Raw genomic sequence first — 23410 nt, 5'->3', positions numbered from 1 at the left:
GGATTTACCCACATAGTAATACGAGATGAGGTAACGTTAGAATATTTTAGTTTCTACATGTATGCCAGTGTTTTTCAGAGTGTGTTAATGTAAGGTCAGGATTGACTTAACATGGACTAGCATAACGATTGCTAATCAATAACCTAACGTTAGCTGCTAGAGCTACTTGGCTAACAATCGATGCTGGACTTTATTATCATTTAACCATTACAATATTGCAAGTTGCAACAGTCTTTAAAATAAACATAACAAATACGTCTGAAGACATGGGTCTACCTTACCTTTTATTCAGACATTTAATTCCACTCTATGTGCCACTTGCAACTTATTCCAGTGCGCCAAAATGAAGTGCTGAGAAAAGAACCTCTCCTCTCAGGGTAACGGCTCATCCAGGACACCAGGGATTGGCCAATAATTTAACACATTTTGTGTTGGGCAGTATATTCCAGTAATATAACACAGTAACAACACAAAATAACACAAATTGTGTTAAAATTGTGATAACACAAAAAATGTGTAATTATTTAACACATCATTTTTGAGAGTGTGTGCGTGTCAGTTGCGTAGCGTTTTCTCTATGTCTTTGCTTACCAAACGCTGTCTGGTGTGGTGCTGCAGCGGCCCCTCGCCAATTAAAACGTCTCTTTTTCTCACGTCATTTGTTTTACTGTTTTGAATGGAAACACTTCCAACATGTGGCGTGTGAGTCCTATTCCTAGCATGCACGACGAGTGTAACCCATACCTGTCAACACTCCAGGTTGCCAGATTGTGTATGAAATACACCCTACACATACACGATCACTTAGTTTCAATTTCAACCGTTTCGTCATAGGCTAAAACCTGGCAACCCAAAACCCAAATAAGGAAGCGGGTGCCGACTGCGCAGCCTGAGTCCCGTCGTAAGCAAGCGGGCTAGTTGAATGGCCTACTCCAGAACTAGCTGTTGTGAAATTGTTGGGAATTGAATTGATTAACACATCACAAACTGTTATTGAGTGTTGTTGATACACTGAACTTGTGCCCTCGGAACCAAATCTGACAGCAAGCAGCTTTGGAGTTTTGGAAGTAGGCTAGGCTGCAGGCAGGCAGCTGGTGGATAGGCTACATAACTGGCATGCGTAAGGTAATGGTAAGGTAAAAGCAACGACCGAAATGCAGTGTTGAAACACGTGTATGAAACGTATTAAATATGCAAACACAGATCCAGTATAAACACTGGTGCCCCCCTCCCCCCCCCCAAAAAAAAATCTCCCGTTTTTGGAAAGCTAAATGTTGACAGGTATGAGTCTAATCTGTTAACACGGGAGCCGAAATAAAAACGGACACGCCACCACGCGCCCAGTGTGAAACGGGCCTTACACTAACAAACCTATCAAAGGCTGTCTTCAAAAGAGGAAAATACATAGGCTACCAAAAACACACATTGTGTATGTATTGTGTATTTCATCATAATAATAATAATAATAATAATAATAATAATAATAATAATAAAAACTTTCACGTCTCAGTTTCTGTCAGTTAACCCTTAGGCGGGGATCACATATAGCCAGCGGCAAGCAGCAGGTTTTCTATTCTCTATGTTCTCTATGGTTCGGCAGCGGAACGGTGGCAACGATGGCGTGACACTAGCGTTGAACAAGCTGAGCGTTGAACTTGGTTCAACTTTCAAAGCGCAACGCGAGTGTATTCAATTGACAAACCGTTTGTGTTGCTTAGGAATGAGATAAAACTTGAATTTCCCCTTGGGGATCAATAAAGTATCTATCTATCTCTATCTATCTAAAACTTATCTTAACTTATCGTTGCATTACGTTTGCCGCTGGCTAATGTGATCCCCGCCTTAAAGGTGTGGATTTTTCAACATTCTAAGGTTCCGTTCCGCAACAATTGATATAAAATTCGATGTTGAATTCAATGAACATGATATTCAATGATATTCTTTAGAATGTTCATTTTCCAACATTTCTTTTGATCATCAGAATATCTTTCAAGTTTCAGTCATGTGACCTATGTCCCCTGTTGAAGAGGAAACTCAACATCCATTGGTGCCAACATCCAAGTTCTAAACACGGCTAATCTCATCAGGTTCATACCCAGAGCATTTGGAGGACTGCAGTGCATTCATTCCTATAGACCCCCCCAAACCACTGGGTTCTGTGTCCCTCCTGAGTGTTCCATCGGCCCTCAAGTGCATCCGTGAGGAGCTGTAGGCAAGCGGTGGGATGGTGTTGACCAGTATGAACTGCAGGGGCCTCCTCTGCTCCCTACATCGGCAGCGCACGTAGCGTGCGAAAGCGGCACGGTACGTCTTGTTGAAGAGCGTGTAGACCAAGGGGTTGACAGCCGATGACATATAGCCCACCCACACGAAGACGTTCAGCAGTGCCCCCATGAGGTCAGGAGGGCACACGGCGGCGTCGCACACCACAGCCAGCACGTTGGTCACGAAGAACGGGCACCACATGATCACGAACAGAAAGAAGACCACGCCCAGGACCTTGGAGGCCTTTTGCTCATTGCTGATGGACTGCATGGTGCGGCGGCCGAACGGGACCCCCACGCCCGTCACCGCTGTGGCATCCCCGCCATCCCGGCTGAGCGAGCGCTGGAGGAAGAGGCGCTCGGAGGAGACGGAGCCGCGCGGGAGGAGGCCCAGGGCCGACGCCCACATGGGCCGGGGCACCAGTTGGTCCAGGCAGACCATAGCCTCGCTCTGCAGCGTGCTGATGGTGAGGAAGTACGTCACCAGCATGATGATGAGGGGGATGAAGAACGCCACGAAGGAGCCAATCAGGACGAAACTGTCGTCAGTCATCTGGCAGCTTCGGCCCTGGAAGAACTTGGAGTGGTTCTGAAGGCCCAGCACTGGGACGGGTAAGGAGATGACTGCGGAGAGGGTAGAGGCCAGAAGTGGGTCAGACAGGAGAGAGGAGCAAGAGGATTAATTAAAGTGTCCAGTAACACTCAGGTATTTCTGCCCCAGCACCTCAAATACAATCTCCTACATAACGGGCCAGTTTCCCATGCAAGATCATTTTGGATCTGTGCCCAGCAATTGCACTTGATATTTCTCATTTCAAAAGATTAGTCTGTTAATATCACTGGACTGTACTCAAGTTACATCCACTCAGTGCAGCAGTGATCATCATCCGGCCCCAGTACCCAGAACTTCAATCATTTAAAGGAATTATCCGGAGTAAAATGCACTTTAGATCAATTTACGGATGATTGGGAGTACATACGTTGAGTTGACATCAAAATCATGTCATTCGGATGTGTTTTGAGAAAGTTCGATTTTACCGTTTTTAGTCAAAACTCGTTAGCCTGGAAGTGACCAGGGCAAGTCATTTCGCCGCTACAAAACGCTATTTTTATACCTCTTCTACAGTTCCAAACAACATTACACTTACGTGGTAGTGAGTAGAGGGTCCCTAAAGCCAAACCGAAGTATCCCGAGGTCTTTATGTGGTCGGATAGAGAGTCCAGAATGAATTTTATCAAGCCAGTACCTTTCCGGAAATGTCAGTGTTGCTGCTGCAGCTGGTGTCTTCAGGGTAAAGTCCGTATGAGTCGATTGCCGAGTGTGGAGTAACACGCTTTTTAAAAAAAAAACATAGTCCAGTATTTCTTTCGAAATTGAAATGAAGTTGTATGGACTGGACTATGTTTTTTTTTTTTTTTTTTTTTAAAAACAGCGACGAAATTGTGAATTTCCAGAGCGTGTTACTCCACACTCCGCAATCGACTCCTACGGACTTTCCCCTAAAGACGCCAGCTGCAGCAGCAACATTTCCGGAAAGGTACTGGCTTGATGAAATTCATTATGGACTCTATATCCGACCACATAAAGACCTCGAGATACTTCGGTTTGGCTTTAGGGACCCTCCACTCACTACCACGTAAGTGTAATGTTGTTTGGACCTGTAGAAGACGTATAAAAATAGCGTTTTGTAGCGGCGAAATGACTTGCCCTGGTCACTTCCAGGCTAACGAGTTTTGACTAAAAACAGTAAAATCGAACTTTCTCAAAACACATCCGAATGACATGAATTTGATGTCAACTCAACGTATGTACTCCCAATCATCCGTAAATTGATCTAAAGTGAATTTTACTCCGGATAATTCCTTTAAATGTGTTGTGTAGAGTACTTTACCATAATTATAACACAATTATGGAACTAATGTTAATCCAGGCAGAGGTATATAGTAATGGTACACAATCAGCTCTTACCCACAGAGACTGTCCAGGCAGCGCCAATCTTGATGCGGGCTTTGGTTCTGGAGTTGGATCGGCTGTGGTGGATGGGGTTTCGGATGCCGATGTAGCGGTCCAAAGAGATAGCGCACAGGTGCATGATGGATGCCGTGGACAGCAGGACGTCCAGGAAGATCCAGATTGGACAGAGAGTTGAGGGGAGGGGCCAGCTGTAATCTACGAAACAGATTGCTTTTCACTGATGGTTCACTTCAGATAATATGATGACCAAAGCATGAGTTAAATTCTCAAATTTGATTTGCAGATGAAGTCGGCTACCAAATTGCAGTTTAGTTCAAGGATCTCTTTACAAGCGTTCAATTTATTAGTTACGGAAATCCATTCACTTCAGTGGTTATAAGATTTTAATAAAACGAAAAGTAGTTAATGATTTATAAATGCTTAGTATTATAGTGGATAAGGTATTATTCTTTCCTAATGTAATAAACAAGGACTAGATCTATTAGCTCATGAAAGTCTGCATGCTGAAAATGATCATAGACATGGAGGTCAGGGTGTATCAAGGACAAACTGCAGTGGATGAAGAGAAAGCGACAGGAAGATCCCTCTACACGTCTCCTGAGAATATACAGTAATTAACTAATTCAAATAAACAGTTCCCACTGCACCCGGCATTCAGGTCTAACATATCCGAAAGAAGATCACTGTACGCAAACAAAGTGACAGTTAAGTATGTGTGACTGTAGCGTTGTGTAAATAGAGAAGATGATCCTCTGCATTTTTTGTCAGTGACAAAAGTATCATATTTAAAACCAGACAATTAAGAATATTTACAGTGTTTAAACAAGGTCTGACTCAGTCATGCAGTACTTTAGACACAAGTGTAGCCACAGGGGTAGTAGTAGTAAGAATTCACTAAGAATGTTGCAATGCCCCAACATGAGTTTTAAAAACATCTCTGGTTTAGATAGGATTAAGAGCCTTGGTCTGAACAATATTTCAAATATTTTCAGGGCATACACCAGAGAAGACTTTCCTTTGTTTAGGGAACTCAAGAAAATAACTTTCAAACTCAGGGTAATGTTGTTTTGCAACATGGGTTTTTTTCTCTTAAAATGCAAAGTGAAGTGGTGGAAGAGGCTGTCTTACAGTGCTGTGCTGCCCTGTATGGGCTAAACTCGGCTCCAGGGCTAAGCTGATCGTTTTCTGGGTGCAGTTACCGAGCTTATTACATCCCATCAGTAAAACCGCAGCCATTGCACTTCAAGCCACAAAAACGCTCTCAGCACACACACACACACACACAGACACACACATACACACACACCACACATACACACACACCACCACCACTAAGGTCTACGGACAAATCACAGAGACAGGCAGTAGGCTGGCGGTGTGTGTGTGGCGGTGGGGCTGTGGGGTAATTGAGGGAGAATGTCCACTCGAGCCTGGAGAGGCAATCGCTGTACATGTCCACTTTGTTCCTTGTTCTCTCCCTGCTTCAGAACTCGATTATTACGTAATGTCATTGCATCATGAAATATGACACTATCTTATCATGAAATATGACACTATCTTATTTCTAACAGAAGAACATTAGTGTGTGATGGTATCTGGCTCTGTGGAGTGGTGCCAGCAGGGATAACTGAGTTACTGGAGTGAGTGAAAAGTAAAAGGACTACAGGTGCACCCAGTCACATTGACAACAGCTTCTCCACCACAAAACTGGAAAGATAAACAATTTGTTGACAAAGCTCTAAGTGACAATAGCCTCTCTTGTTCATTTACAATGGAGTATCTCAGTGGCTCTGTGGAGTGGCGATATAGGAACAGGGATAATTGTGTTACTGGAGCAAGTGAAGGCGAACAGACAACAGGTGCACCCAATCACATTGACAACAGTTTCTCACCACAAACTGGAAAGATAAACAACTTGCCCCCCCCCCCCCCACACACACACACACACCCTGTGCCACCTTTCAATGAGTTGTCCACCATTCGTAAATTATTTTTTTCAGTCACATTCAGGACAGTGCTATATTGGATATCTGGTGCTGGTTGCAGAACAGAATGTTCACAACATTAGAGGGCTTTTTTTTCTTATCTGATTCAATGATAGCTCTCAGTCAGTTTAATTATATTTCATCATCTTGAACACTTTTGTTGACGCATTACTGACACTTGCTTTCTTCTGCTGAAGACATCTAACCCCACCCCACGCATGAGGGAATGTTCATCTTTTAGACGCTTAGTACAGAGCATCAGAGTGCCCATTAAAAGTTCTCCATAGCCAATACCTTCCCCGTCGCAGGAAATCTTCGCGATAGCCAGGGGTCTTCCCCACCTTAGCCACTGCTGTCTGCTCAGGAACCATCTGGCATTAGATGCCACATGACCATATGAGCCAGCATAACAAGCCTCACACACACACACACACACACACATTTTCTCCCCATGAGGGGCTTTCTACACAAACACACTGCTAGATCCAGCCTTCCGCTGCCAGGAGGGTCTTAACTCTCCAGATCGTCACAAATCTACTACTCTCTTCTTGGCAATGTCTCAACATGAGTCAACACCAGAATAAGCAGTGGGGATGTTTATCTAAGATTAACTCGGTCATCATAAGTATCAGCGAGGAATTACAAAAGGTTTTAAATCTGACATTTATGGCAAATACGCTGTAATACATGTGTTCTTCCACAATCCTTCCCATTCTGAAGAGCTGAATGTGGAGAGGAAATAGATGAATTATTTATTTATTTTTGGTTGTAGGCCTACACATCACCGTTTAATGATAATAGGCACCTCACTGAAATGAAAAGAACTGGATGATAAGAGGAATAAAACAACTGACTGATGAGAATGATGAATAATAAAATGAGAGCGAGAAATAAAGGATGCCAGGATGCCTTACATCAAATAGTATGAGTCTCTGTGTGTGTGTGTGTGTGTGTGTGTGGGTGGGTGTGTGTGACAGAGTGACTTTCTGACTCTGTTTGTCGTTTCATCCAATACGGATAGGGGAAAAAACTGCTCCAAGTGATGTTTCACAGTGCTGCTGAAGTTCCCACATTTGATCATTTCCTTTCACAAAGAGAAACATCACATTTCATCCCAAATCAATCTCCTCCAGAAGCAGTACAATGTTGCTGGGCAACCTAGAGAGAGAGAGAGAGAGACTGAAAGAGAGAGAGAGAGAGACAAAGAGAGAGATGTATACAGCACTGTATCATTTTTCACCTAGGTTTCTTTGTGGCTTCATCTAATCAGCCAGCAGCTAGTACAGAATTAGAACACTGTCTACAAAGCATATTGCTTCTTGCCAGGCATGAAATCATCTCTCTCTCTCTCTCTCACACACACACACAGAGCCTGGCTCCAATATTAGCCTGCCTGGCCCAGAACAGGAAGCATCATCACCTCAACCCCTCGGCCCGACCACCGCTCGCACCGCGGCATCATTACCACGTAATTAATTCAGCATCAAAGGCACAGATGGAGGCGAGCGAGGGGATTTTTCATCTCTCACACGAGGATATCGCGGCGCGCCCCGACACACCGCTGCTAATTCCAGACACGCCAGACGGCCGAGTGCGCTCTCATTACACGCCAAAAGTCATCAGTGGCTAATTATGCGCCGCAACCCAATTACGATGCCCACACTTCCGCCTCGGCGAGTAACAAAGGAGTTGGCCAACGCGTCGGAGGGGGGCAACTGTGTGTTTGTTTAGGCCCTACGTCAGACTAGAGGGAGCAACGTACAGGGAGCTCTCCACTGACTTGGCTGATGCTATGTTATTTCAGGCCTTGCTTGTAAGTCATAATTGTGACTATTTCTCGGCCTTCTTTTATTCTCTCTCTCTCTCTCTCTTAGGCTGCTATATCATACCTCAGTCATAGATTTTCTACTGGAAGAAAAATTGTGTGATGTGTTTATGTGTGAGGAGGGAGGGTATCGAGGAGCAAGGCACTGAGGCAAGCAGCATGCCTTCCTGCAAGAAAATGGAAATGATTGGCACCTCAGATTTAAAAGCTCCCCTCTCTCAAATGCTTGGATGTGGACTGCAGGTTAATGTTGCAACAGGTGGATAAGGCCTCAATAGCTGGATTGGCGATCACTGATCCACACTCTGTCCATCACCGCAGCTGAAACACTCATCCATGCCCTCATCACCTCCAGACGGGACAACTGCAACAGCATTCTGTACTGACTACCCAACAAAATGACCAGTAAACTCCAATACGTCCAGAACTCAGTTACCCGCCTTCTCACCTCCATCCGTCATCATGACCACATCACATCACCCTGTCCTCCACAACCTCCACTGGCTCCCAGTCACCGAACCCCGACCAGTAGGCCACGGCTGAAGTGCCCTTGAGCAAGGCACCTAACCCCTCTCTGCTCCCCGAGCGCCGCTGTTGTTGCAGGCAGCTCACTGCGCCGGGATTAGTGTGTGCTCCACCTCACTGTGTGTTCACTGTATGCTGAGTATGTTTCACTAATTCACGGATTGGGATAAATGCAGAGACCAATTTCCCTCATGGGATCAAAAGAGTATTTATACTTATACTTACGTATACAGTTAAACTCAGGATCAACTTCAAAATACTTCTCCTCACATACAAAGCTCTCAATAACCTCTCCATACCTCTTCGACCTCCTCATCCACCACACCCCCACCCGCCACCTCAGGTCTGTTGATGCAAACACACTCAAGACCATCAGGACTAAGCTCTGGACCTGGGGCAACAGGGCCTTCTCAGCTGCTGCACTTTCCCTCTTGAACGTCCTCCCCGACACCAAACAGTCAAACACCCTACCATCCTTCAAAAAGGCTCTCAAAACTCACCTCTTCAAACTTGCCTTTGTGGACTGTCCCGGCTTTTCCTTTTTTCATTGCCCACCTCTCTTGTTTTGTCTTCCTGCTTTGTTCATGTACCTGTGTGTTTTTCTCTGTTTATGAAATCTTGTCCATGTACCTTGTCTGTTTGTTTGTATCTATGTAAAAACTGTAAAGCGTCTTTGAGTGTCTAGAAAAGCGCTATAAAAAATAAATGTATTATCATTGTTATTATTATTTACTGATCCATATGGATAGTTGGCAACCAGGCCCAATGTGTCAACTTCTCCCTGCCACTGAATTGTTTGTGGCTGAAGCTGATGACAGATGACTGGCAGACCGGGGCATTGTGGGGTCAAGGAAATGACATATGGCTGCTTTTTCCCAATTAACATCAGAGTAAGAGTTCAGTGACAGCAGCCTATATGTTAGGAACTCATTGTGGGAAGTGGCTCTTTTATTTTATTCACTGTGGGACGTTTTAAGTTGATATCTAAAGGATGTATTCCACCTGTCATCACATCTTCTAATGAATATTAATAGTCTTATTATTTCTTTGAATTTGAGTTCTGCCCACCTGTTTACCTCTGATCAGGTCCACACTGGGCACATGTTCACCAATCTGCCTGCCCAACGAACCACCTGTTTTACCTGCCACTTTGATGTGTCATGGGCTGTTGTCTGACATTTTTCATCTGTTGCCTTAACCTGGAAACAGCAGGCATAAGCAGTGATGCCATGACACATTATCTGCTGAGAGTAATCTTTTCATCTAAATAACTGTCAGTCTCTTTAACAACCCTTCTCCGGTTCCTCTAATAACACGGGGTCCTTGACCACCGGTCAACCCACTACTGGGCGGCATTCGATTATCCTGACACACAGCAGCATACGTGTCTCCAAAAGGCCAGCGGTGGAGGCTAATCAGAGCTGGCTGTTCCTGTGTGCGCTTGTCGCTGTGGAGACGGCAACATGGAGACTTGGTGACAGACCCCAAGCGGTTGCTGTGGCTCTGGAGTGATGAGGAATCCTGAGTGTTGTGATATCAACACTGAACGGCAAGGACATAGATGAGTTGTGTGGTACTACTCAAACACTGGGCCATCAAATACAGCAACAGCAACAAAGAAATGCAGCATATATTACTGGTTGTTTCTAAATCAAAAATGAAGAAATGATGAAGTGATTATTATCTGAAGTGTTAATTGATTGCGAGAAAGTAGAAATAGCACATCAAGTCCACATGAGATAGAAAATATGTATGTGAATTGTATATTTTTTGCATGGGATAAATGATCTAAAATATGAATGATCAGTGTGCAGTGGCGTTTTATTGCATTAATAACTGGTTCAAAAAGCCGACAGTAGTCTCTCTCTCTCTCTAGAGTAGTCTAGTTTCAGCATAGGTTTATTGGATGGGCCAGCAGCCGTAGATGAATTGAAGTAATTTTGTGTACCCAGGACCTGGCTACCAAAGCCATCTGTAGGCTACATGTCAGTTTACCTGGAGCCTAAACACAGGGGGCATCATCAGTGTGAGCGAGTGAGGATGAATATTCCTGACTCCATGACAAACGTTCCTCTGGAGACACGCTAAGCGCGGGTCTGATCTGAGTCATCCTGTCACATGCAAATAAACTGTGCAACAAGAAGAAACACTCCAGATGAAAAGACAGTCACAAAAGAAAGGAGAGAGAGAAAGAGAATGAAAGATTACAAAATGAGAAAAAGAAAAGGATAGAGCCTTGGTGTGGGGAGGGGGGAGGGGGTAACAGAATCTGACAAGCCTTCATAAGTCAGACTCTGGCTAAATCATGGCTGACAAACAGAGGATGATTCATCTCCTGCTTCTCAGGAGGATGCCTCTCGACCGCAGGTAGCGAGAACACCAGCGGTTACTCAGCAGGCCACTGACCACAGGACACTACTGATGGTCTTCTCTCCACGTCAGTTCCATCACAATCACAGCATTGCCCAGAACAGCAGTTAGCAAAACACCCTGGTGGTAAGTCACCTGATCACCCCTTCACGGCCCAGGAGACCACATAGCCACAGACCCTTGGAATTGTTAGTACCATCACAGTTACCACAACATTGCAAGACAAAAGGAAACAAAAGACCCTGAGTCAATGCCGTCACAAACGCCACAGCACTGTCCAGGAAAAACAGCGTAAGCTGCACATCCATGGAACAGTTCTGGCCCTCATGTGGCTCTTGATCCAGGCCCTGAATCTAAAGTAAGCCAGAATCGGCTGCTGTCTGAGGAAGTGTTCAAGTTTCACTCAGTGGAAAGCAATATTCTCAGGGATTCAGATGGGGTATAACTTGATGCTATAAACAAGGCAGCCTTGAGGATGGAAACATATTGAAATGTCAAAAATGAAAGAGTTTGTTTGGGGAAACAGTAAAAAATGAAAATAATGACCATACCGGATGTTCTTATTCTGGATTTGACTTGCTGTGAGGAAAGTTCCAGGAAGACTTGATTTATATACATTTGGTTCACTTTCTTTTTACTGTGTGAAGCACTTTGGTCTTAAATGTGCTATATGAATAAAATGTACTTACTTATTTACTTACTTACTTTCATATAAGCCTATTTATTTAATTTCATTATCATTATACAAATACAATTTCATTCATATCATTATACAAATAGAATTACAAATTTACTTCATTAAAAACTATTATTGTATACAAAATATATACTAAGCTGAAATTCATGCAGAGTAAAGGAATACTAATTACACTTTCATTCTGATTCTGTGTTCTATATGCCCTTTTGTAAATTCCCTTTCAAATGTAATGTCCCTAAAAAATTGCAGGTATGTTAAGAGCATAAAAACACTGTAAATTACGCTTGTGCTAAAAGCACTTTACCATTGAGCTGTGCCATGTCTCATTCTATTCTCTTGTGGGTACAGAATAACAAAGGCTCTTCTCCGATGGTCAGGGTCTAAATAGGTAAGCCTGAGTCACTGCACACTCCACACGGAGAGCTGCAGCAGAACACAGAGATCCAGGATGGCCACAGGACTTTGTTAAGGCACAAAGACTCACAACCTGCCTGTTTGGTTCTGACATTGGCTTTGTCTAAATGCATTTCCAGGCTGTTTTTTTTTTTAGCGTTTTCTATTAAATCTCTTGAAATATAATTTCAAATATATATATATATCCCTCTCTCTGTAATCGAATCATCAATCTAATCAAATACTGGGTTGGATCAGATTGTTTTTGATGGATACTTTATCCATATCACCACATTCCTTCATGTGTGTGTGTGTTTTTTTTTAAAATACACCACTGACAGACACAGCCCCAATACACACACACACACACACACTCACTCAGACACACACACACGGTACCCACCATACAGGATGTTGACCATGGCGATGGGCATGACCAGGAGGCCAAGCAACAGGTCTGCGGCGGCCAGTGACATCAGGAAGTAGTTGGTGGCGTTCTGAAGTTTCCTCTCCAGCGTGACAGCCATGATGACCAGGATATTGCCCATGACGGTGATGATGATGGCTGCCAGGATCAGGAGCGCCGCCCAGTTCTTCGGTGTTTGAGTCGCAGCCGAGACCACACACCCTGACCCCGACGTCTTGTTCGCATCCGCCGTCCTGTTGCACTCCACGGACTCGTTGTGAACTACATATCCCAGAACCACTTCTACTTCGGGGGACAACATTTCAGAACCAAAAGGAGGTAATGTCATAGCAGAGATGACTGAGGACATGAACTTTGATTGGTTGGTCTGGCGTGCCATCATGGCAAAGCCTTCAACCCTCATGACACCAGGCTCATTGAACGAACATTATATGGCAACTATACACTGTTGCTAAATCATCCTTTTGTCCCATTGGAATTTCCATCCAGTCTGCGCTGTTATCTAAAAACATGACTGTCCTTGTCCATAAGAGTAGCTTACAAGGAATAAGGAATCATGTTGGTGTAGTCATAAAGAGCAGTGTGAGAGGGAAATCTATTCAGGGTGACAGCTTCTCTCTTTTTTTTCAGCTTCAGGCGATGTGAGTTTAGTGTAGCCGTAACCGTACTAATCCCACGTTAGCATAATGTATGCGTGTTTCTTCTGGTCCGCAGACACAGGCAAAGCCTGAAGGAGGTCAGCCTAACAGGGAAAGAAAGAGAGTGAGGAAAGTGTGAAGGGCGAGCACATATTCAGCCAGACAAACAAAGCAAAACAAATACACACACTTATACACACATGCACACACACCCAAAGGCAATTGCTTTGTTTTAATCCCCCAGGAATCTTGTGGAGAAACCCACTGAACCACATGCACCTGCTTCTGTGCAAGACACAACACAAACACACACACAAACACACACACACCACACACAAGCGCGTGCACAGTGAGAGACACATGTACGGACACGCATGAACAAATGCACAGCAATGCATGTACACCCGGAGGTGAGACAAGTCGTGAGAGGGGTGAAATCACCCAAGACACACTTTGCAAAGTCACACACAAGCTACAAGCACACATGTACAATGACACAGAATGTCATGTCGGTCATTAAAGAGCAACTATTGGTTTTTAAAAAAAGCCCTTTGGTTGGTTCTACTAAAAGTTACAAATCTGGATATGGATATAGATGTCCAGCCATTAAAAAGCAATCATCCACTCACTCACAACAAAAATGTGTCATTTAGGTACTGAATCTCAAAGGGCAACACCAAAAGATACTATTTTTATTAGTATTTCTCAACAGAGTAAGCCTGATATGGACAATACTCAGTAGACACATTGCTTTAACATATAGATCATACTGAAGCTCACTGAATGTGTACTGATTTGATTTTCCACACTCACATTCAAGACATATTTTGACTTCAACCTTATACTACTTAAAGTTATAGAGACCCTGAACATACATCCAGATTTCATATTGTATACCTAACACCTATCTCCACACAGGTGTAGACCACCGTATCACACAGAAACACTCACCACATATGCATACCTCTTAATCTTTATCACGAAACTCACTCCACACAGGTGGGAACTGCCTTACCTCAGAGAAAGCGGCAGAGGAGTCCTGAGTGACCGTCTCTCCTGCTCAGCAGCTGAGCGGTTACTTGAGTCTCTGATAGAGATGAACTCGTCCTTTCCTCTGTCCCCCCCCCCTTCTTTTCATCTCTTTTGCAGCTGATCGTCTCTCTCTCTCTCTCTCTCTAGCACCCTGCTTACTTCCTCAGTATCTCAGTGTTTCCCTCCATTCACCTCTCACTGTCCTCTGCAACTCTCCACACTGCCTCTTCTCCACTCCCTCTTCTCTCCCACTCTCTCTCTCTCTCTCTCTTTCCCTCCTTTGCCCCCTCTTTCTCTTACCTCCCTCTCCCACACACACCTCCCCCCAAACCTGCCTCTCACCCACGATCTCTCCTCTTTCTCTGACCTCCCTCTCCTTCCTCTCTATTATGTTTAACCTCCTCTTCTTTTTCTCCCACCCTCTCTCCCTCTCCTATTCTCTCTCTCTCCCTCTCCTATTCTCTCTCTCTCCCTCTCCTATTCTCTCTCTCTCCCTCTCCTTTCTCTCTAAAGCACCAACTGTTGAAACATTCTGAGAAAAAAAAGAGTTGATGATGACAGACAGTTACATGTTGCTGTGATAGCCGTCAGCATATAGCATTCACCAGGAATGAAATATTAAAGGCTTACTAAAAGTCTAACTCAGGCTGATCCAGCACCTCAGGACAATATCATTATTATGTATTAACAATGTATTATTCACGCCCACATTCAATATTTAATACACTAAGAATATTTCTCTCCTCCTTTCATTAAAGAAGAGAGGTGAAAATGCCTAGAATTAGCTTTGGGTCTGTTTTGGCTGTGAGAAAAAAAGGAGGGAGAGAGAAATTAGAGAGAGGTGGAGAGAGTAAGGCCATATGTGGTGGATGGAGGCATCAAAGAAATTACTCATCTGTTTGACAGCACCACTGGGAATTTACTGGGCATGTCCTTTGAAGCCAGGGCAAGACAGAGATAGAGAGAGCGAGAGGATGGCATCTAACCATTACGCCTTCAGAAGAAGCGATAGCTGACGCAGTGCCTGGCAAAAACTTGTGAGTAACTGAGTCACAACTTCATTGTTATTATTAAACCTTCGGGTTTACTTGACAGTATCGACATAAGAGTGACATGACACTGACATGAATGTGTCATAAACAAGTAATACACATTTATGACATTACGCTTCTGTTATTAAGTGTCATTCGGTTTTTGTCATAACAAGTTAGGGCATTACTGCATTCATCTCATCTGTCTGTTGCTGGCATAAACAGATTGATGTGCATTGTCTTGCATTGTTTCTTGCATGCACAGGCTAGCATCTCAGGGCAACTGTCTGGAATGGGACTCAGTGCCATCAGTATGGGCTGCTGTCCAGATTCCCCAAGTTTCCATCCCATCTCAGAGAGTGCAGGAAGTTCAGGTTTGGGGGTATTAATGGGCATTTCTCCATGTCACTGTTTGATGTATATAACTATAAGTATATATACTCTTTTGATCCTGTGAGGGAAATTGGGTCTCTGCATTTATCCCAATCCGTGAATTAGTGAAACACACTCAGCACACAGGTGAACACACAGTGAGGTGAAGCACACACAGTGAGCTGCCTGCAACAACAGCGGCGCTCGGGGAGCAGTGAGGGGTTAAGTGCCTTGCTCAAGGGCACTTCAGCCGTGCCTACTGGTCGGGGTTCGAACCGGCAACCCTCCGGTTACAAGTCCGAAGTGCTAACCAGTAGGCCATGGCTGCCCCTTTTAAAATGTACTCGCATCAAATGAAAAAGGAGTGCATCACTTGTTGGGGCCATAGCCACTGGGTTCCCCATCTTGGGGAACAATAAATGCAGTGCTGCATCAACAGAGTCTGTTCTGTGCACATTGTACATTCTGCAGACAAATGTTTCTGAAGATTTGATCGTTTTCTTTGTGGGTTCACCAATGCCCAAATTCTTTAGCAATTCATGGTGCTTTTCAATTACCTTCCATGATGATTGTTTGGTGTGATTTGCAGTTTAAGAGGTGGTGTCACCCAGACAATGCATGAAATGCTAGCAAGGATGCTAAACCTCTTGGGTGTTTGTTGAAAAATGCATCAAAAGGTGTATACCGCCGTTTCTTAGACGTGCCAGACATCATCCAGAGATGCATACATTGCATAAGTTGAAAGTGGGATACCAAAAGCAGGAGAACATCAGTATAGAAAACACAAGAGTATTAAACCGACTATGAATGGCATAAAGAATCAATCTTCTGTCTTCTTCCTCATGTGTGGATTTCAGGGGTGCCAAATCAGTTGTACTTTTTGATAACTTGACCTCAAGTTCCTCTCTAAATCCCCCTGCAACTATAATTTCTTTATCCTTAGGCGCCTGCAAACACAGTTCCTCTGATAAGAAATGTGCCAGATCTGCTTTATTTTCTGCTAATGACAAAAAATTGGATCTTTGGACGAGGTACTTCACAACCTTCCACCACCCATCTGATAGGCTGTGCTGCTTTACTGCGCCGCGTTCTGGTTGTACCCTTGATTGTCTCTTTCCTTTCCTGCACCTGTCAAACACAATAACAATTCTTTGATATTAGGAACCCAGTTTCAACACTGTTTTCACAAATGCGTTGGCTAGATTCTCAAAGGTCACAGCATCATCAGGTTTTCCAAGAGCTACAATTGATGCTTGCCCATCAATGATGAGGCAAGATGAAGTGTCATGAAGCTGAATGGTCTCTGGACAGTCTATGTCTTCTGTTATGACATCAGCAAGTACAGACTTGTTTGCCGTGCGAAGTGTGCCATTAATTTCGACCCGCCTCATAAGCATTAATTAGTATAGGGTACAAAGAATGCGGCGCAGTAAAGCAGCACGGCCTGTCAGATAGGTTGTGGAAGGTCGTGAAGTACCTCTTCCAGAGATCTGGTCCAATTTTTTGACACTAGCAGAAAATAAAGCAGATCTGGCACATTTCTTATCAGAGGAACTGTGTTTGCAGGCGCCTAGGTCAAGTGTACAACTGATTTGCAGAGGTGGAAAAAGTACTAAAATATTGTACTCAAGTAAAAGTACCAATACTTTGATGAAATATTACTCAAGTACAAGTTAAATTACCCATCTGAAAATGTACAAGTAAAAGTAAAAAGTAATTCATTTAAAATGTACTTTAAGTAAAAGTTACTTAGTTACTTTTTTTTTGGGGGGGGGGGGGGTGAAAAAAAAAATCGTTTTTACCCAGCTCTAGTGGCGGCAGCCAGCAGCTAAAGTAGCCAGGCAGCTACCGCGCTACATTCTGGGGGCATGTTCGTGAGCCCCCATGTTCATGGCCTCCAGAGTGTAGCTCTGCAGCTGCCTGGCTACCTTAGCTGCTAGCTGCTGAAACGGAGATCTACAGTATGTGAAAAATCGCCGGAGTTCTCCTTTAAAGGAATTATCCGGAGTAAAATGCACTTTAGATCAATTTACGGATGATTGGGAGTACATACGTTGAGTTGACATCAAAATAATGTCATTTGGATGTGTTTTGAGAAAGTTCGATTTTACCGTTTTTAATCAAAACTCGTTAGCGCGGAAGTGAGAAGGGCATATTATTTCACCGCTACAAAACACTATTTTTATACCTGTTCTACAGTTCCAAACAACATTACACTTACGTGGTGGTGAATAGAGGGTCGCTAAAGCCAAACCGAAGTATCCCGAGGTCTTTATGTGGTCGGATAGAGAGTCCAGAATGAATTTCATCAAGCCAGTACCTTTCCGGAAATGTTGCCATCTTTGCTGCCATCTTCAGGGGAAAGTCCGTAGGAGTCGATTGCCAAGTGTGTGAGTAACACGCTCTGGAAATTCACAATTTCGTCGCCGTTTAAAAAAAAAAAAAAAACATAGTCCAGTCCATACAACTTCATTTCAATTTCAAAAGAAATACTGGACTATGTTTTTTTTTTTTTTTCAAAATTAGTTGTGCTCATCCTTGCTCACTTTGCAGTGAACAGTAATCCAGCACAACTGAAAAGCTGCTCACAGGCATCTGAGGCAGGCAGGCCCATGTTGAGTTTCAGAAAAAACCTCTATTTGTAAAGGAGCAGCAGATCCAAAGGCCTCGGAACTGGGACTGATTACAGGGCCCCAATGGAGGAGAAGGCCCTTGAAAAGTCTGGAGTATATCTTATTTTACCTGGATATTTTAATTTCCAAATTAAATGTCAAAATGAATGACAGACGAAATGTTTGACTGACTAAATTTTGTATACAAAAAAATAGTGAAGACTGTATAAGGCAGGGGTGTCAAACATCAGGCCCGCCAGCAGGTTTCATACCCCAGATATTTTTGGTAGGAAGGGAAAATTAGAAGAAAAAAAAGAAATTCACATCCAGTTGTCTTCAACAATATGTTATAAGCAATATTTCTATGATATGACAAATTGATTAAACTTAGCACTACAAACCATCCTCAGCAAGGATTAGCAGAAAAACTAACATGGAAGTAGGGCATTTCAAGAGAAAGAGCAGAAAAATTATAATGACCATGACAATGACAGCCCCCCATGACGTTTCATTTCAACAAATCCGGCCCACTACCTAATATGAGTTTGACAAGGTCTAAGGTCACTCTCACTTGCTAAAGGGCAAAATGGTTTGGTCCGCCTGCACAACGATTGATAAGGTATCTCATTTTGTTTACGTAGTTGAGCATCGCTAGTAGTGGACAGCTGTGGTGCTGTGCTGTTGGTACAATGTCTTTCTCCAAGAAAACCAAGTAGGATTACCAAAAAACAAAGGCAAAACCGAGAAAAAGAGAAATGAAAATGACCTTTCCAAAGAAAGGTGAGCACACACGTTAAAACACGAAATCCCATGGTGTTAAACTGCTTGAATATCTCCGCAATAGAACTGAGGCAACCCATTGAAAGAGCGGAAAATACACTTTCCTCGGTTACACAGGTAATCTGAGGTAGCCTCGTGATCCACTTCCATCTCCATCTCTTTCAGAAAGACTTGGTGCCAGCTTGATTCATGCCCTATGCTACATGCTGATCATTCTAGTGGTTCCGGGCGCAATTTCCCCCCTTCCTTTCGGTTGTCGTTAGTCTTAACTTTTTTTTTTTTTTTACTCAGTAACGCATGATTTGTGATGTAGCGAAATACAATACTTCACTCAAAACGTAATCAAGTAAAAATAAAAGTACTAATTTGAAAAACTACATAAAAAATACAAAATACACACAAAAAAACTACTCCATACAGTAAAATGAGTAAATGTATTTCGTTACTTTCCACCTCTGCTGATTTGGCACCCCTGAAATCCACACATGGCGAAGACACAAGATTGATTGATTCTTCATGCCATTCATAGTCGGTTTAATACTCTTGTTGTGTTTTCTATACTGATAGGGATACTGTTTTTCTCCTGCTTTTGGTATCCCACTTTCAACGTATGCAATGTAAGCATCTCTGGATGATGTCGGGCACATTTAAAAAACGGTATACCTATGGATGCAGTTTTCAACAAACTAAAGGCTCAGGTCATATAGCAGAATAATGGAACTTCTAATGAGACAAAATTCAGACCAGATGGATTGGTGTGTACAGTTTACCATTTTGTTTGCTAATTAGATGGTCAAAAACTCAGAATTCAGCTTGGGAACAGGGCTAGTTGAATTTAGCACACCTTAGTTATGATAAAATGCCCTGTTCCCAACTTTTACTAAGAAATACCTCTAGAGCCATATACAGGGACTTGTTTAAAAACAGCACTCGTCTAATAGCTGCTTTAATCTTTAGCTCATTTCTCCTCTCCTTCTTTGCTCTTTTTCCTACCTGATGGCTTGATCCTTTCTTGTCCTGTTTATTTTGCACTCCAGAATCAAATCACCTATCCTCTTGAACACCAATACCACTGGGATAATTAGGAAATGTGAAACTAGATTGAGTTTTCTGGCCCCAATGTCATAGAGAACAGAAAAATCACATGTAGATAACAATAAAACTCATTCACAGCCTAGTTATTACTGCTTTTTTAAATAACTAAAATAGTGCTATTTTAATTGCAGTGCATACATTTTTTAGACAAAGGCATCTGCAAAATACATCAAGTTAAGACTTATTATTTTCTCTCTTGCTGCATGTTCCTGGTCTATCTTCATGATTTTGCAACACTGAATATGTGGTGGATTCGAAGCCTGGGAGAACTCGTTGTAAAATCCTGCCCCGGTCTCAGAGGACACTAGCCCAGATCCCGACTGGCTTAAAATATGATCATTTACACCTCTGGTGCCGCATACCATATAAATGATACATTTCACTTCCAGGACAGAAACAAATCCTCCTCCAAAAGTCTCTTTCAAATTGCACATTTGGGTCTGAAAATAGTCTATCTATGTGTGAGTGTGTGTGTGAGTATGAGAGAGAGATAGAATCTATGAGTGATTCGTATAAAGACCAAAAGCTACATCCTCTGTGAATCCATCACTGTGCTTCTGGTCCCTCTGTAATTGCACACCAGGGAGATAGAGGGCTTCTGAAAATTGGCAATGTGAGATATTACAGAGGGTTTAGCTTCGCCATTAATCAACTGTCTGTGGCCACGCTTCCCAGATGCAAGTTTATCTCAGTGTAGTCGAAGGGGACCTCGTCCGTTTTCTGGAGATTTTTGTTCAATGTGACAAGGTGACAGAGCGCTTCGGGTTCCCCCTTGCGCCGCCCTTTCCGTTCTCACTTACCGGGTTGGGACCCAGAATGCAACAGCTTCAGGTTTGGATCTGACTGCTTTAATTTCGCCTCCTGTCTTCCTACAGAAGGAGGCACATGTGAAAGAGGGAATGTGCAAATGCTTTCCTACAGCAGCTGTGAACCTACTGTTACACAACAGCCATAGTGCAGACCTTGTCTATGCACAGCAAAATAGCCTAATAGTTCTGCTTGAACATAACAGACTCATGTGTGTGGGCGTTCAAACAGACCCAGGGTTAATTTTTCAATTAAGCAATTAGCTTAACTGAACCCCTATGGTAAGCCAGACCTACAGAAACTCCACACAACCATGGGCAAACAGCTGGCTCCAAGCTTTGATTATGTAGGAAGGACCTGAGAGAGGCCAGACCTGTACTCTAAAGACTAAGCTGGGGGTAAATAGGGCAAATAAGTGGGGGGTGAATAGGTAATCTGATCCTGGATCAGGTGGCTGGCGACATGATGCGGAGGCCGCGGAGCAGAGGCTCCGTTCAGAGAAAAATCCGGAATCAGGAAGAGCCCCGATGCGTCTGCCTGAAGATGTGCACGGAGAGATGGGCTAATCAGCAGCGTCCTCTGTGATTATGGAGACAGAGCAATCGCATTACGGCGCTTTAACGAGATTAGGTGAGCGCACGTTTGGCTTTGAAGAGATGGCTCTCTGCATTTCATATCGCCACAACAGGCCGTGTCTGGACCCGACCCCTGCATTCATTTGGCTTCATCATATACACACACACACACACACACACACACACACACACACACACAGAGTAACATTCTGTGGAAAAATAAACAATAATTCACCCTGGAGCTGAAAGGCTATTGTTCATATCTGGCATTACCTTGAAACAGCAGTGTTGTTTCATTTGTCTACAACTTCTTCCCTCTTTCTGTGAGGAGGGGGGGGGGGGGGGGGTGACTGTTATGGTGTTGACCACAGCTGCACAGAATCGAAAAATGACTCATTCTTTGAGCATACAGCTTGATGCCATGGGAACAAGTAATGACATACTTCAGAATCAGAACACACATAAGGATCCTTGAAGGCCGTGGAATAAGGAGACGGCGGGGCAGAGTGCAAATGGACCAAGGCCCACGTAGGCGCAGTCACAGTCACCAAGGTGATGGGACTTGCAGTGACTGCAGCAGCACTGTGGAATCAAACTAATCTGGGGGAATGTAAAGGCGCGCACACGCACGCGCACACACACACACGCACACACACACACACGCACAGACACACACACACTGCCTGGTGGCTAGAAACACTGTGGAATCAAACTAATCTGGAAGAGTCTAGATTAGAGGGACACACACAAAAATGATGGTGAATGGAGGCTATAGCAGCACTAGTGTGGAATCAAACAAATTAGGGGGAATCTAAAGGCAGTCTCACAACCCCCCCCCCCCCCTCTCGCTCACACACACACTGGCTGGTGCTTCTGTTCAAATCAATATCCACAGCTAAACAAACCCTTCCTGGGGTTTTAATGGGGGGACAGAACTTGGCAGTGGGCAGCTTAGGCAGTTTTCGCATCCTAGGGCTTCTTCTCCCCAGAGGTAGGCTATCCAACCCGTGCCTGGCAAACAGCCTTCTCGCCGCTGGCCGCATGCGGCAGCCGCTTCTTGCCGCGCCGGGCTTTTGATGAGCGTCCGAGGACAGGTCATTAACGGGTGATTCATCACTCACTGTGCACATCACCACTGCTCGTGCTCATTACTGCTCTCTGAGTGCCACGGCTCTCTAAGAAACTTTGACTAGCTCGGAGACAGATCTTGAATGAATTTGGAGAAGTTCAAGTGGAGGATGATGCTCGGGTCCTGAAAGGCTGACGTGAGATCAGTCATTTAGCTTTTAGTCTTTTTTTGGCCAAGCTTGCCTCGTTTCTGACAGTGAGCAGAAGCTGACAGTAAAGCTGATGATAAAAGCAAAGATGTGTGGCATAGCTAGTGCCAAGAAGTCCTATCTGTAAAAGAACCAATCTAATGAAGAAAAATGCTTGGCATAGTTGGTGTGAAACATTTTTAGTCATTGGTAATACAAAATATAAGAAAGTCTCACCACAGTTAGGTGATTTGTCACCTTGGCACGCACACAACATACTGAAATAATAATTAGCTTACATTAGTGCATGGAATAAGCATTAGCTCTAAAGGTTAATTATCTGTGATATGTCACTGTGTTGAAATTAGCACAGTAGTAGCAGCCTAGCAGATGGATAAATAATAAAAATAAGACAAATGGTGTATTAATCAGCAGTGATACGTGGGTGGAATACTGCATGTTCACAGTTAGAAAGAATCTTCTAGAAGCTCGCCTCAGAGAACTGAATTTCATGGTCGACAACCATAACTTCACACTAAATATGGGGATGTGTTTTTTCCCCCCTCCTTCTGCTCTGTGACACATCACACTAGTGACAGCTTAAAATGCATGCTGAGAGTATAAGGGCTGATGGAAATTTCCACAGGCAAGGCTTCGTCTCATCTCAATCTGGCTTTATGGAGATGGTTTTATTAAGGCAGTCTGTGCCGTTTCATACACTTATCGGCATATCCAACTAAGTGTCACTTAG

General features: G+C 43.7%; 1 protein-coding gene across 2 annotated transcripts; it reads right to left on the bottom strand.

Annotated features, from left to right (window-relative positions):
- Positions 1–2014: 2014 nt before the first annotated feature.
- On the bottom strand, positions 2015–16111 carry htr2ab (5-hydroxytryptamine (serotonin) receptor 2A, genome duplicate b). Of its 2 annotated transcripts, XM_076302665.1 has the most exons (5): positions 15966–16111; positions 14097–14105; positions 12438–12627; positions 4234–4434; positions 2015–2888 (listed from the first exon to the last, which is right to left on the bottom strand). In XM_076302665.1, exons 1-5 carry the CDS (start codon positions 15996–15998, stop codon positions 2065–2067), a joined length of 1257 nt encoding a protein of 418 aa, XP_076158780.1. In that variant the 5' UTR covers positions 15999–16111; the 3' UTR covers positions 2015–2064. The 2 variants fall into 2 exon arrangements, with proteins under 2 accessions (XP_076158780.1, XP_076158778.1); XM_076302663.1 differs by lacking the exons at positions 14097–14105; positions 15966–16111 and adding an exon at positions 14115–14176 and having other exon boundaries at positions 12438–13203.
- Positions 16112–23410: the final 7299 nt, after the last annotated feature.

Source organism: Alosa pseudoharengus, unplaced genomic scaffold, assembly GCF_046254945.1.
Source record: "Alosa pseudoharengus isolate Yale_2024_CS ecotype anadromous, Long Island Sound unplaced genomic scaffold, YU_APseudo_1.1 YU_APseudo_1.1_scf_24, whole genome shotgun sequence".
Taxonomy (NCBI): Eukaryota; Metazoa; Chordata; class Actinopteri; order Clupeiformes; family Clupeidae; genus Alosa; species Alosa pseudoharengus.
The sequence above is the reverse complement of the archived record's forward strand: the minus strand, read 5'-3'. Positions and strand labels throughout refer to the sequence as shown.

What these genes read in the sequence shown, in the direction of transcription:
- htr2ab (XM_076302663.1), bottom strand. Translation starts at nt 12,864, where the DNA reads ATGAGGGTTGAAGGCTTTGCCATGATGGCACGCCAGACCAACCAATCA. An exon ending in CATGGTCAACATCCTGTATG is followed by an intron (nt 4,435 to 12,437) that starts GTGGGTACCGTG and finishes TCTGTTTCGTAG; the next exon opens with ATTACAGCTGGCCCCTCCCC. An exon ending in TGCCTGGACAGTCTCTGTGG is followed by an intron (nt 2,889 to 4,233) that starts GTAAGAGCTGAT and finishes CCCTCTCCGCAG; the next exon opens with TCATCTCCTTACCCGTCCCA.